We start from the raw sequence: 14,481 nt of genomic DNA on the forward strand, positions 1-14,481 counted from the left end.
CACTGTCCTCTGGTTTCATCTTTGTTATTCAAGTCTATGTTGTTTATTGCTTCACCCCTTTCTGGTTTTTGGAGGCTTAGTTTTACTTTATTTTTGTAACTTTGGATTCTTTCCTGCATATTAACATCAAATTGAACACCTGTTATCTTTATCTTGTTTCCTACCCAATAATTTCTGTTCTTCCTGTATTAATACAAATTTTCTTCTGCAGTTCAGTTGGTTGCTGTCCAGCAAGCACCAGGGCTGACCAAATCCCTTTCCTTCTGGAAAATGCTTTTATAAGCAGCATTGAGATGTAAAGCCAGTTCCTGCCTTTTATGGAAATGGGTTTAAAATGGAAAATAAATGCACTATGGAGAGTCATGTGCAGTATCTAAGTGTTCTCAATCATTTAGCGTGGTGGACTCTTGTTATGTTGGACTGGCAATTTCAAATTTCAGTTTTCTGTTTATAAGAGTAGACTGCTTTAATTTTCTGTAATTATTCACTCACACACATTTCACTGTGGATTTTCTCTTTTGTACTTAGTGTGTTCGTTTGCATGCCATGTTTCCTGCAAGGACAGTGCGCCTCAGGTCTGCCCTATACCACCCGAGCAAGCCAAAAGGCCCCTTGGTGTGGATGTGCAGAGAGGAATAGGAACTGCCTACAAAGGTTACGTCAAGGTAATAATCATTTGTTCTTGGAGAAGAGAACCGCAGTACACTTTACAGCTATGCAGCTAAATTGTGCTTAAGCTGTAAGGCATTAGGTGACATCTGTATAACTTATTTAACATTAGTTGCTTTAGATGTAGAAGAAAAGAGTTGGTTTTGCTTCAAGAGCTGAAGGTTAGTAGCTAAGATTTTAACAGGCGCTAAGAGGAAAAGAAGGAAAAAAAAATCAAGTGTGTTTCTTTGAGGAATAATTTCTGTCATAGTTGATAGAAACATAATATAAAAGGTAAACTGCCAGACCACTTTGACATTTGTGTATTACACAGGCCACATTGTTTATCCTAATGCTACTTAATAAACTTAATATACTGTAACAGATAATATAAGAGTTTGAAGAAGGAGAAATGATTTCTCGATTACTTGCTCTTCAAAATGGAATGGAAATCAAGTAAAAAGTGTTGCAATCCATTGATCACAGTTTATCTGAATGTCCCTGCAATCTGTATCTGCCACGTGTGCTTACATTTAATAAACAATTAGTTACTTCTACACAGGTTCCAAAGCCTACAGGAGTCAAGAAAGGGTGGCAGAGAGCCTATGCAGTTGTCTGTGACTGCAAACTCTTCCTATATGATGTGCCTGAAGGAAAATCCACCCAGCCTGGAGTTGTTGCAAGTCAAGTCCTGGATCTCAGGTTTGTGTTACTATGATAGAGGAGAATTTTTGTTATTTTTTTTCCCTAACAAGAGTACTTATATATGGTATGCAAGAAACTTCTGGATCATGAAAAGTCTTGTTTGAGAAGACTTTATTTTCTGAGTATAGACACTAGCTAAGTTTAGACTGAAAGAAGTGGCTCAAAAACAGTAAGTCACTTACAAGTGATTTCTGAGAAGGCAAGGCACAAGTATCAGAATATTACCATGATTCTTCCTGGAATTCCATATTCCCAAATGGAAGACAAATGTACTTTGGTGGATGGGTTCTTCTGCTGCAATCCCACCTAAACAGGCTGTCACATAGACAGTAATTTCAGGAAAGTTGGTAAGACAGAAGCAGCCTTTAGATAAGCATCAGCTAATTGACCATGCAGATGCCTCTGACTTCGCCTTCTCACAGGAGTCATTTTTTGTGGTGAGCCATTTGTAACACTGAACACTGTATGCAAAAATTCTGAGACTTACATTCATCAGAGTAACAAAGTTTTTCAATTTTAATTTACAGAAGTATCAAGTGTAGTAACTTATAATGTTGCAACACGCTCTGTTGAATATAAAGTTTCCATTCCCAAGCTTCTTGACTTCTATTTTTCCTAGACAGTAGTACCGTGAGATTGCACCAGTACTGATGCTCTGCTCTCGCGTTTATTCTCTGAGCATCATCAGTGTCATTTCTCTGACATGCTGGCAGCAGAAGTGCAGATCTATTGAAAATAGCAGCATTCTCATCAGTACGTTGCTTGAAGCAGCTCAGCCAGATATTATACTGACTGTCCTATGCTTTATCTGCTTATTGTAGCTGCCTCTTTGAATCTGTCTTCTGAAGACTCTTAGATGTTTTAATAGACACTAACTACCACAGCTGCGAATTTAGTGGCATTAGTGTCATCTTTACACTAAAATTGGCAATTGTGATTATCAGCTTGGTCAGAATGCAGTTTAAAAAGGCTTGTGTGGACAAGCCCTCTGGGGTGGAGTGTTCTGAAATGCAAAAGTTGTTCCGATGTCTGTTTATTTTACCATAATAGAGAATAAAATCCAGCTGTTTTGAAAACCCTTATTTGAATCCCACAAACTATAATTATGTTGCCAAGAGCTTTTTATGTGATTTTTCTTTTTTTCCAAAGGCCCCTCTCTTGCTACACATTGAGGTATGAATTATTCATTTCTAATGTGTCTGCTGGGCTGGAAGAGCAATATTCTTGCTGCTAATTGTAGAATAGGTGTGGCTGGTAAAACAAAACTACACAATGCCATCCCACTTAACTTCAGGTGTACTTAGTTACATGTACGAATGCTGTAGAGCCATAACTAAAGCTTGTGAGTCGTTTAGGTCAAGGGCAGTTATAGCATAACAAATCAGTGTTCGCAGTTGTGACCTCTGTGCAGTGATAAGAGATTGCAGCCTATTGAAAACAGTGTGGTATCTAACAGTTAGATTTTGCTGAGTATATTTGTGTGCATGTGTATGTGATTGCTTTGTTGTCTTTTTTTTTACCAGAGATGAAGATTTTTCTGTGAGCTCTGTCCTAGCACCAGATGTAATACATGCAACTCGTAAAGACATCCCTTGTATATTCAGGGTATGACATCAATTTACTGTTAAAGACAATACAGACTGAACACCAGTATTCTATTTTCATAGTGAAGTATATTGTCTACATTTAATGCTTATTAAACTATGCAAATTTTGATTTCCCTGAATGCAAACTATAAGAAAGTGAAGAAGTGTGATGAAACATGTATAAGACCATATAAGACCATGATATTCCTCCAGCTGAATTAGACTAGAAAGTTCTCTTTCTTTTCATGCTTCCTTACATATAGTTTTTTGTTTTGTTTTGTTTTCCCTTTCTTAATTAGAATTCAATTGCTTTAGTGTATTTTTATGTCCTGTTCCATTGGCATTACTGGATCCTGTTTTTCTCATCTTTAGAGGGTTCTAGCTTTGAGAATTGATGTGTAACATACCAGGCTGAAGCTGGATTTTACTTGCTGATTTTGATTTACCATATATTGTCTTAAGTAAAAAAGTAAATTTGAAACTTCTTTCCTTAATTTCAAATTTAAGTATAGTAGGAGATATCAAAACAGGAGTAAATAATTAGCTTAGTTATAAACTCATCTCTACGGTTCTATCTGAATGCTGTGTTTAGTTTTAAATAAGAGGAAACCTTCCTAGAATTTATGTGAATTATACTTAATCTGGAATTTTAAAATATAAAGAAGGGTATGTTAATAACAATATCTATAATTCTTTGCATTTGAATACAGAACTCTCACTGTTTTCAGCATCCTCTAAACCTCAGTTAATTGGAATCAAATCAGTGGAACATGGAAGCCAAAGAGCTGAGAGTCACGTGCTGTGTCAGTGACTTGATCCTGTAGAGTTTTATTTAGATATTTAACATCTTGGCTACTGGAGTGCTACAGTGGTTTTGCTTTTCTGCTTTTTTTTTTTTTTTGTCAAAAACTCTGCATTGCACTTTCATCCTTTAGTTCACTGCTACCTTCTTTTTCCTCTTACTACTTTACTGCTTTCTCAATTGTATTATATTTATTCACGTCTGCTTTCTTTCACATTGGAGAAGTTTGGTTGATTCGTTTAAGAAAAAGTTATCTACACAGCTTGACTTCATGCTTTTGTCAAGTAGTCCCAATATTAAAATATTTGTGTAGATGATGAAATGTCTCAAGTTTGATCAGCTTGTCCCCTACATCAAAGAAATACCATGAATTAACTAAAACTCTTGTATGCGAGGGTATCTCTTTACAAATCATTTTGACAGGGACCAGAGAAGATGCTGGTGTGCCTTTTTTTCTTAGTTTTATGCTCTTCAAACAGGGGAATCCCTATAGCTGGAAGCTAGTGATACAGAATCATAGAATCCTTAGAGTTTGAATCCACCTTTAAAGACCGTCTAGTCCAACTCCACTGCAGTGATAAAGGACATGCACAGTTAGGTCAGGCAGCCTAGAGCCTGATCCAGCCTCACCTTGGAAGTCTCCAGAGACGGGGCATCAACCACAACACTAAGTAACCTGTTCCAGTGCCCTCACCACCTTCACTGCAAACGCTCTCTTGTGCAAGAGAGGCAGTTTTTGTAGCTTCATTTGATTCATCCTGAACATCATGTCCTAGATCTGCATGTTACTGACATAATGTCATAGAATATCCTTTACAAAACAGTTAAGATGGTTATTTCATGTAATTTGTATAGAATATGGCATCTTTCTTTTGTGTGTTTTTTCACGTAACATGTGATGGTATTGGTGCGGCACCAGAAAGAGATTTTCATTTCTTATGGATTATCTGTTACCAGAAAGCAACACCAAAGTGATGCTGAACTCTAAAATATTGCCACCTCTGACTCCCCTTGAAATTGAGAAAGAAATGCTCAGACTCCAATCATTTCTCCTTTGTAACTGTTTTGTAAACCAGATGTTAGGCTATTGTAGCATGCAGACACTGCAGTCTAAATGACCTCATCCAGTGTCATAATAGCATCTCTAGTGGAGTCCTTCAGCAAGGACTTTTCTTATTTTCTTTCCAAGGCATATAGACTGAAGGTGTTTAATTCCATGTCAAATAGCCTTCAGTTTTGCCCTGCCTCCCCCCCCATCTGTTTTTTTTAACCTTTCACTGCTGGTTTTTTTTCTGTATAACTGTTGCTATTCTGCCAGTGTGTGTGAAGGCAGATACTGGCTGTTGCCCTGTTACTGAAGACAATAGTTCTCATGATCTCTGTTCCCACAGGCTCTTCATAGAGGATGCAGAACTAACATTAAGACTTAATAGACACATACAGAAAGTTCCTGGGTGGTTTTCCGATTCAGAACGTGTTCTGCTTAGAGACCTATAGGATGATTTCCCTGAATATTAATTGAAGCCATTTTGATTTTTGTTCTAATTGGGAAAGCACTCCAATTTCAGAAGATTGTTTTCATTTAAGGCCTTTAATGTAGATATGATTTTCACTTCACTCCAGACAAATATTTTAAAAATTAAGTAGCAAAATCAAAATCTAGACCTAATCATAGCAATGCCATTGTGTTTAAAATGCCTCTGATTCTGAAAGCACGTTTCATTATCAGTAAGTTAACAACATTGATGGGGGAAAGTGTTCAGGACAAGTCACTGCATGCATCTAAAACTCCATTTCAGAGCAGGAAGGAGCCTTCTGGTCGTCTGCGTTGATTCATGTGGGAAAGGAACATAGGATTCCTTGCCCGTATTTTAGGATTCAGAATGATTAAGCAAGACTGAGTATTTTTAAACAAAACCACTGAAGCTTGCATTTTTTCGAAGTGCTGTGGCCATATTAGGTATGTGCTGCATTGCATACCACTTAGGTATGTTATTGCATTTTATGTTCACAGTTCTGGGAAGCGTATGATACTGACAAAGTAGTCACTTCCTAAGTCAGAGTAGTAATCAGCTCAGTCAGTATAAAATAATGGCAAAAAGGACTCTTATTACTGTTACTAATTTTATTTTCTCTGTCTGTTAAAAGGTGACAGCTTCTCTCTTAGGTTTGCCTTCAAAGTCTTGTTCTCTACTGATCCTGACAGAAAATGAGAATGAGAAGAGAAAGTGGGTTGGAATTCTAGAAGGGTTACAGTCCATCCTGCACAAAAACAGACTGAAAAACCAGGTTGTGCATATTCCACAAGAAGCCTACGACAGTACACTGCCTCTTATTAAAGCAAGTTTAGCTGCTGCTATTGTGGGTATGTTTGTTTTAGCTTTTATAAACGTGTGAGAGTTGCTGAAGCTTTTAGGTGGGCTTCTATAATAAGAATCCTGATGCTTTGAATTCCTCAGCTGAATATCTCCATAGGAAGGTGTGGGGAAAATCTCTAATCTTACCCTGCTTGTTGGGATTTCTCCACCCACTTGGAGGAAATAGTGGTTGCTGAGCAGATTTTTTAGCAATACAGCATATATACATTATACAGTCTGCTTTTGACAAGCTACATCAACTACAGCAAAATTGATTTGCTGTTGAAAATCTTTGTCCAGAAATGTTTCCTGCTGCTCAAAGAAAACAGTCTTTTTTAAAGATAGGATGAAATGTACATAAACTAATAGCCGTTTTTTTTTCCTTCTTGGTTTAGATCGAGATAGAATAGCAATTGGTTCAGAAGAAGGACTGTATGTGATAGAAGTGACCCGTGACGGTAAGTTAGGCCATGAGTGCAATGATTATATACAGAGCAGTGAGCTCCATGACTTTAAGTGCTGTTTTAATGTAAGTTACACAACAACCCTTCAAGTACAGTAAGTATCAAAAGCACTCATTTAATTGACAAGGATGAAAAATGAATGTGAGATATAAACACTAATTTGTTCATTATCATCACATTCAGTTGACTGGCTGAAATTAAAGGGACAGGTTACTGGGCATATTCTGCCACATTCTCACCTTAACTGTGTTCCCACAGGAGACAGCAAAACGCTTCAGTAGTCAGAGCACGCATAGCAGCAGTTGATGCACAGTGAATTATCAGGCACTTATTAAATAGAATTTGAACTAAGTGAGAGAAATTTGGCATGGAAACTTGTGTAATGTGCACCATCAGAGGACTTAAACTGGCACTAATTAGAAATCAGGCAGCTAATGCAAGCAACAAAAAAGTGTTTATAAGACTTTGGCCGTTAGAGCCACTGCATACAGTTTTCTGTTTCTTTCAGCTGGTAGAAGTTTGGCAGCCACTCACATCATGTGACTGCTCATGGCTGAAGTACATGACTTACCTGCCTTTCCATTATCTCTTTAGCTCCATGACCTAATGCTTCCTTCCAAACTCTTTTCCTTCCCATTTTTAATACGTTCTACCCTCTTCCTTGGGAAAAGTGGGATTGCTTTAGCCTGTTCTTTCCCAAGACTTGCCATGTCCTTTCCAGAAATTCATACAGAATGGGTTTCGGTGTCTCAGTGAAGTGAATGCTGCTTAGTCACTGGTCAGCACAGACTTACAAGTCACTCTAACACTGAATTATCTGTCATCTCAGATAAGGAATAAAGGAAGCATTTTTCCCTTTAGCCTTATACCCTGAGCACAAATGTAGCTAAGTGAGGCAGACACGTGCTGGTATTGTAGAGAAAGCATAGAGGCCAAAACGCTTACTAGCAAATGAGAATGAAGATAGTAGGGGCTAAACCATGTAAGATGTAATTTTAAGATGTTTAATTTTGCAGCATAGTTTCTTAAAATCAGATACTCCGTATCTTACTGCAGTATAAAATAAACTATTGGAGTCAAACTGAATTCATAAAATTTGTATTTCTAACAAGCAATGTGAATTTTAAAACAAAAGAATCTACTGCTATATATCCTGTTCCAAACTGCCATTTGGAATTTTAATTTTCTTTTTCAATGCAGTTTAATTTGTGGATATTTAAGGTTAGGATTGCAGTCATTTGAAAACTTGCATTTCAATGTAAAATACAGCAGCAAATGTCAGTTTTTAAAGTCTTTCTAGTCTTTCAAAATGAAGTAAAAGAAACAAAGACACATTTTTGAGGCGAAAAGCAAACTGTTACTGCTTCCTCTTGTTTAGTCCATTACCCAGTTCTAGGAGAAACTGCTTTGTACGTGAAGACATCAGATATCTGAAATTCTTTTTCGCAGTAACGAATGCCATTCCTTTGAGTAAAATTCCAGTGGTCTTCATTCTGTAAGTACTTAGATATAAACATAACTTAAGATGCAAGTAATTCCAGAGATTCCAGGGTAGCTTCTTGCACAGAAGAAGTGCACATTTCATTTGAAAGGTCATTTCTTAAAGAAACAATAACCACATCCAAATCATCAGTTTTGGTTTTAAGTTTCAAAAGGTGTTTTCCATGAGTTTTCTGTGGCCACTTTCTGTTTGTAATAGTATTTTCATACATATTAGTCTCTGTTATTTTATGGCAATTTTAATTGTCATTGCTAATGAACTGGCAGCTGCTTACATGGAAGGTCCTTGCCGGAGCAAGTTGTACACAAGCATGTTAGATGCTGCTATCTCAATACTGAGATCTTCAAACAGAGAACTCTCCCCAGTTTCTGTAGATAACTTAAGTAGTCTTTTCCTAACGTTTCTTCTAAACCATTCCTGCTCTAGTTTAAGCTAATTCCTGCTCACCCTTTACCTAGCACACGCAATATTTTTTGCTTTTCCCTATAGGTATTTAGCATCTGCTGGCTGTAGGGCTTTTTATTTGGATGAGGCATTTGCCAACACTAACAGCATTCTGAATCCTCAGTTCCTAGCATTAAATACTCTGTATTTCTTCTCTTTGTGTTCTGCTAATTCAGTCTTACTCCATAGATTACTCTGAATACTGATGTTTATCCTGAATGGGGGGCCAGTTTCAGAAGGTACATGATGTTACAGTGAATAGTTAGTACAGATAGTAGTTTGGGGATTTTTTTTCTGATTTTACCCTAAAGGTAAACCTTATCCTGCAACACAATGAAACTTTAATCTCAATAAAAAGAGTTACAGGAATGCTTTGTTTCCTTGTTCTGAGAACTAATAACAGAGCATCTAATGAGTAATAAATGTTCTTTGTTATCTGGTATGTGCCTGTGTTAAGATCTATTTTTGGATTTCGGTATATAATCCTTCAGTGTTTCCAGGCCTTACAGGTTTGTTGTTTAACTTATGGCAATTCTTGTTTCCTCTGCAGTGATCGTCCGTGCTGCTGACTGTAAGAAGGTGTACCAGATTGAGCTTGCTCCCAAAGAGAAAATCATCATCCTCATCTGTGGCCGGAACCATCACGTTCACCTTTTCCCCTGGGCCTCTCTGGATGGGTCAGAAGGAAGCTTTGACATTAAGCTTGCAGAAACTAAAGGCTGCCAATTGATTACAACTGGAACACTAAAGAAGAGTTCTGCGACTTGTTTGTTTGTGGCTGTTAAACGACAGGTTTTTTGCTATGAAATTCACAGAACTAAACCTTTCCACAAAAAATTCAGTGAAATTCAGGCTCCAGGAACTGTTCAGTGGATGACAGTGTTCAAGGACAAGCTCTGTGTTGGCTACCAGTCTGGGTTCTCTCTGTTGACCATCCAGGGAGATGGACAATCTATAAACCTGGTAAATCCTAATGACCCCTCACTTATGTTCCTCTCACAGCAGTCTTTTGATGCCCTTTGTGCTGTGGAGCTCAGTAATGAGGAATACCTGCTTTGCTTCAGCCATATGGGAGTATACGTCGATTCGCAAGGTCGAAGGTCACGCATGCAGGAACTAATGTGGCCTGCAACTCCTGTTGCCTGTAGTATGTATATGTTTTTCTGTTGCCATATCCCTGTTGCTGCTTTACTTGTCTAAAAATAATCAGCATGTATTCTATTTTGCTTCAGTTTGTCTTTCAGTGCCTACAGTTTAAGTTTGGTGAGTTAACAGGATGCACATCCTGACAGTAGTTTTGGACTTGGCAGTCTCATGGGCTGAGATCCTGGGAACTGCAAGAAGAAAGCTCTTTTTTGTTACAGGATGCAGAAGAACTAAGAGTGGAATGCAAAACGTCTTGTACAGAATAGGCCTGGATCCAGGACAGTACATGACTACTGGTTCTGTGGAATTCTGTATAGATTTCAGCTCCTCTAGACAACATAAATGTTTGGTTGTCTTTGGGATATCTTCTGTGTTCAGAGCACAATAGGAAGTTGGAGACTAAATGTAACTGTGACTCTGAAGGTTCATAAGGGTAACAAAACAAGTAGAAATATTGCATGTGGTAGCTGGTTGCTGTTTTCTCCTTTTGTACTTTGAGGGAGAGAATTTCCAAAAAGAATAGAGACAGGTGAAGGATATCTTTTCATCTGCTCTGTCCTTTTCAGGAGCTCTGGTTTATCAGCTGCTTAGGAGAGAAGCACACGTGGAACATTTTTCAGTAGTCAGAGGAAGTTCATGAAAAAACTCATATTTCTATTTGGAGCTCAAATAGTAATTAAAGTGTTTCAGATGATTGAAGGCAAGAGATATCTTTTTGTTTAAATAGTACACAGAGCAAGTAGGTGCTCATTGGTTTGATCAGGCTAGACCCTAATAGTAGTTTGTTTAATTTTAATTGTCTCAAACTGAGATTGTTTGCTTGCTTTACTCTGACCTAGTTCAGCACGGACGTCTGAGGAAAAGGTCCAAGGAAATAATGTGGTTGCAGATTTACTTTAAAGCACCATTAGCCAAAGCTAATGTTTCCTTTTCCTTTATCAGCTTTACAGTTCCCTTTACAGTATTTCGGCAGACTAGATGTGCTAGGTAATTGTTCTGTCCTTATGAGAAGCTGGTCTTACTGTAAACTATTTCACAGCTCTCTAATATGTTCAGTTTGTTTTATTTTTTTTAGAATAGTAGACAAAGAAAATTGGATTACTTTGCTTTCTATCAACCCTGCCTTCCTTCCAAGAGCTGGTTTGATAGTGGCTGGTTTTTTATTCCTTATGACTGTCCTATCTGGAGACCATCAAAGTGACAATAGTTCTTTCCCTGTGGTAGCTTCTGCTGTAGCAAAGGACCATGTGTAGGGAGGTTTTAAAATATGATGGACAATATGGGTTATAGGAAACACCGAGGTCAGTGTAAGCACAATCTGCTCCATTCTTTTGGGTGGGCTGCTGAGTGTGTCAGATATGAGCTGAAGGGGGTGAGGCAGCATGGGCTGTTAGCTGCAGTGTGCTCCGAGCCCACTCAGCCCTGGGAGCTGCAGTGTGGGCTGTGCCTGGGCTGCACTTGGGTCACGCTGGAGCTCAGTGTTCCTGTCTGGTGCTCTGTGCTCTCCCCTTATTTGTACACCCAAGCCAGCCATGACCCTGTAACATCAACAGCTGACCGTTAAGTCCCTTCTTGGATTCGTATATATGGTAACTGTCCAAGGGTTTCTGTGAATGAGTATAAAAAACAGCACCAAAACACTGTTTCAGTTCCTGTAAAGAGTGTCCTGTTGGGTTATTTTCCTTTTGTTCATTGAAGCAGCTCCCAGTCTGTCTTTTCTCTACTAAATGCCATAAATTTCTAGTTAACTGTCCTTTATATCAGGACACAGTCTTTATGTGAGCAGTAGCACATTGATATGAAGCTGTAGAGATCTCTGGTTTTGTTGGACCTAAAATAAGCTTGTCTGCAGGTGTCCTTTATGCTTTTAAAAAAGGTTTAAAAGACAAATGGATTGTGAGTCTTAAACGTTGTGACATTTTGATGTTAACCCAGTGGAAGCAACCCATACGTGAATATCTAAAGCCAGGTAATTGTTAGCAAAAGAGGAAGGAAATTCAGAATAGAACTGCATCGTGACTTCATGACCCACCTCACAGATGGTGACCCTCTTTTCCCCTGCACTCAGCAGATGTATGGGTAGTTGGTTGCTTCCGAAATGAAGTAATCTGCATCTGTAGGAAGGAGAGCTTCAAGCACATTGCTTGATTCCTACCAAGTGCTGAATTAGTATGCATCTGCAAACTTCGGATGGTGTTTTGCAATTTCATGAAATCATCGTTTGAAGCTTAAAAATACTGGAAGGGTCAGAGGTAAATCTTTCTGTGATGCTGGCAGCTGTCATTAAGCAAGTCTGTTACAGCAGAAATGTGTGATTGAAAGTGGGCCTGGGAAAAAGGATGATGTTGTAAAATGTAGCTTACACGTAGTAGATAACTTGTAACTGCTAATATTTGCTCAGATATCCATCAGGTATGCACCTCTGAAGCCACATTAGGGTTTTCTCTTTGTTCTTAAATCTATGCAGGTTGCAATTCTTCATACGTAACAGTGTACAGCGAATATGGTGTTGATGTATTTGATGTTAACACTATGGAATGGGTCCAGACTATTGGCCTGCGAAGGGTAAGTACTTTTCTTTGAATATAGAACTTAATTGGGTAAATTCCAAGTGAGATGTTCCTGCCCAGTGTGTGCTAAGCCTGAGTTAATTTTCTGCCTCCCTCCTCAAAACAGATCAGACCATTGAACATGGAAGGCACACTGAACCTCCTTAACTGCGAGCCACCAAGACTAATATATTTCAAGAACAAGTTTGCAGGTGAGTATTGAGCAAGGGCAGAAATGAAAAAATGATACCAAGCTGTTGGGATCATTTTAAGCAATGCTACCTTTGAGTAAGATGAAATTTGTGTTGGATAATTCTGGGTCACCATGACTCTAAGTATACAAAATTGCATTGTGTTATTACAGTAGGAGCTGTCCTCAGTGTACCAGAAACATCTGACAATAGCAAAAAGCAAATGCTTCGAACGAGGAGCAAAAGAAGATTTGTATTTAAGGTTCCTGAGGAAGAGCGAATACAGCAGAGGAGGTAAGAATTTAGTCTTGTTTGTAACTGTCTCTACATGATGACGTGCAAAGATTGGGAATGCTGATAGTAAAAATCACTCTGCTTTTTTTAGGGAAATGCTTAGAGATCCGGAGCTAAGGTCAAAGATGATTTCTAACCCAACAAATTTCAACCACGTGGCTCACATGGGACCAGGAGATGGAATGCAGGTTCTCATGGACCTCCCACTGGTAAAATATATTCAGAAGGGAGGGAGATGTACGTGCACGTGCAATTGCTCAGGAAAAAAGAAAACATGAACATTTACTGTATAGGATTCAAATGCTATCTAAGTGCCACATTTTTCTTCTAGACATTTTGAGAAAGGTGAACCTTCCTTATTCATGTGCAGTGGCTCTAAATCCTCTGCAAGGAAATACTGTTTGCTGACTTAAGAAGGAGGCACTGAGAGGAGTAGCTGTCATTGCTGGGAGCTTGTTAGTAGTTATGTAAATAATCAGTCTCCTCCTTCCTTTTTGTTGTTTGTCACCTTAAAATAACAGTGAATTTCCTTTCCCCTCTTCCTCTCAACATTCTGGTCTGATACCACCTCCAACAGACTTGGAGCATGTCTTTCACAAGCCCTGTGTCCACTTAAATCCTTCTCCAGAGTGACCATTCCTCTCTGCAAGACTCCCCTCTGCTTTCTTCCTCTTCCTGTACTTCCTCCACTTCCCTAGCAAGGGTAGGAGTAGCTGCACACTGTCAAAAACATGAATGGTGTGCTTGTGCCATTTGGACAGTTGCAGAGAATAAGGGTGGGGGAAAGTGAATGCTTTGGGAGGTAATTAAAGCACGCATAAGTTGCAGCATCATTTTTTTTGTTTGCATTCAACATATACAGCAGTGTGAGCTATTTGATGGCTAAGTCTCCAAGAGCAAGGTGCAGAGGTATGCTTCTGATGCAGTGCCCCGTCTGTTTTATAGCTGCTAGTCAGGGTTTTCTTGTCCTTTGCTAGCTTCTGTAAGCATAATGCATTCATCCTTTCAGCAGGAGGAGGAAGGAAGCAGAGCTATTGGCACAGTCACTGCCCCTTCATGGAGGGTTTGCTGGCTGACAGGTTCTGGTGGCTGCAATGGGGCTTAGTTCTTTCTCTGTCTTTCTCAGGGTTTGTGTCTGTTACTGAAAATATGTGGATGTGGTCAAGTAAGTTCAGAGTTTTTCTACCAACACTGAGTTGTAATAGCTTCAAAAGCACGGCAGAATTTTCACGAGTAACAGCCTCTAGTTGGATAGCTTCTGTTGCTGGCTAACAGGGTGTTTCATTTCAACTGCAGAGCGTCTTACCTGCTGCACAGGATGAAAAACCATGTCCATCTACAGCTAACCTCTCACGGCAGCAGCAGCAGCAGAGAAGCAAAACCTATATTTCGTGGCCCTCATCAAGTAAGGCTGGAAGCAAGCTTTTCAGTTCTAAGGTGTTATTTGTGGCTCCAACAAGAGATGTAAAACTGACGTTTTTCCTTCTCGCTGTACAGGTGGCAGCGATGTGGGAGGAGCCATGCCTTCCCGAAGTATGTCTGATCCTGACCAGGAGTTTGACAAAGAGGTAAAGTAGCTGTTACTTAATAAAGACTGACAACATCCTGTTGCTGTGTATTGTTTTCTTCTTCCAAGAAATTGATACCTTGGAAAATGCTTCATAAAGACTGTGTTCCTTATGGAGATATTTTCTTCCTGCAGATGTTTTCTCTAGTACGTAATGCAGTCTGATTGTATGTTGGATACGCCAGCACTGAAGCAGAGCTGAGAGTCTTTTAATAGTGATATTTTAA

At 39.0% G+C, this 14,481-nt stretch overlaps 1 protein-coding gene across 4 annotated transcripts in view; it reads left to right on the forward strand.

Moving 5' to 3' along the window:
- Positions 1-14,481, forward strand: part of CDC42BPB (CDC42 binding protein kinase beta) — an 87,466-nt gene that overhangs the window by 69,386 nt on the left and 3,599 nt on the right. For 3 of the 4 annotated variants that reach the window (XM_065749934.1, XM_065749937.1, XM_065749946.1), the window contains 12 exons: positions 529-665; positions 1,211-1,350; positions 2,877-2,958; positions 5,890-6,106; positions 6,494-6,556; positions 9,058-9,654; positions 12,121-12,218; positions 12,330-12,414; positions 12,567-12,687; positions 12,779-12,896; positions 13,984-14,092; positions 14,185-14,255. In XM_065749934.1, the coding sequence (XP_065606006.1) occupies positions 529-665; positions 1,211-1,350; positions 2,877-2,958; positions 5,890-6,106; positions 6,494-6,556; positions 9,058-9,654; positions 12,121-12,218; positions 12,330-12,414; positions 12,567-12,687; positions 12,779-12,896; positions 13,984-14,092; positions 14,185-14,255 (1,838 nt within the window). Of the gene's footprint in view, positions 1-528; positions 666-1,210; positions 1,351-2,876; positions 2,959-5,889; positions 6,107-6,493; positions 6,557-9,057; positions 9,655-12,120; positions 12,219-12,329; positions 12,415-12,566; positions 12,688-12,778; positions 12,897-13,983; positions 14,093-14,184; positions 14,256-14,481 lie in introns of those variants that run through there. The other variant, XR_010623016.1, reaches the window with a different exon arrangement.

The sequence above is a fragment of the Cyrtonyx montezumae genome, unplaced genomic scaffold (assembly GCF_038088225.1).
Source record: "Cyrtonyx montezumae isolate F1298 unplaced genomic scaffold, pur_monq_1.0 scaffold_10, whole genome shotgun sequence".
NCBI lineage: Eukaryota > Metazoa > Chordata > Aves > Galliformes > Odontophoridae > Cyrtonyx > Cyrtonyx montezumae.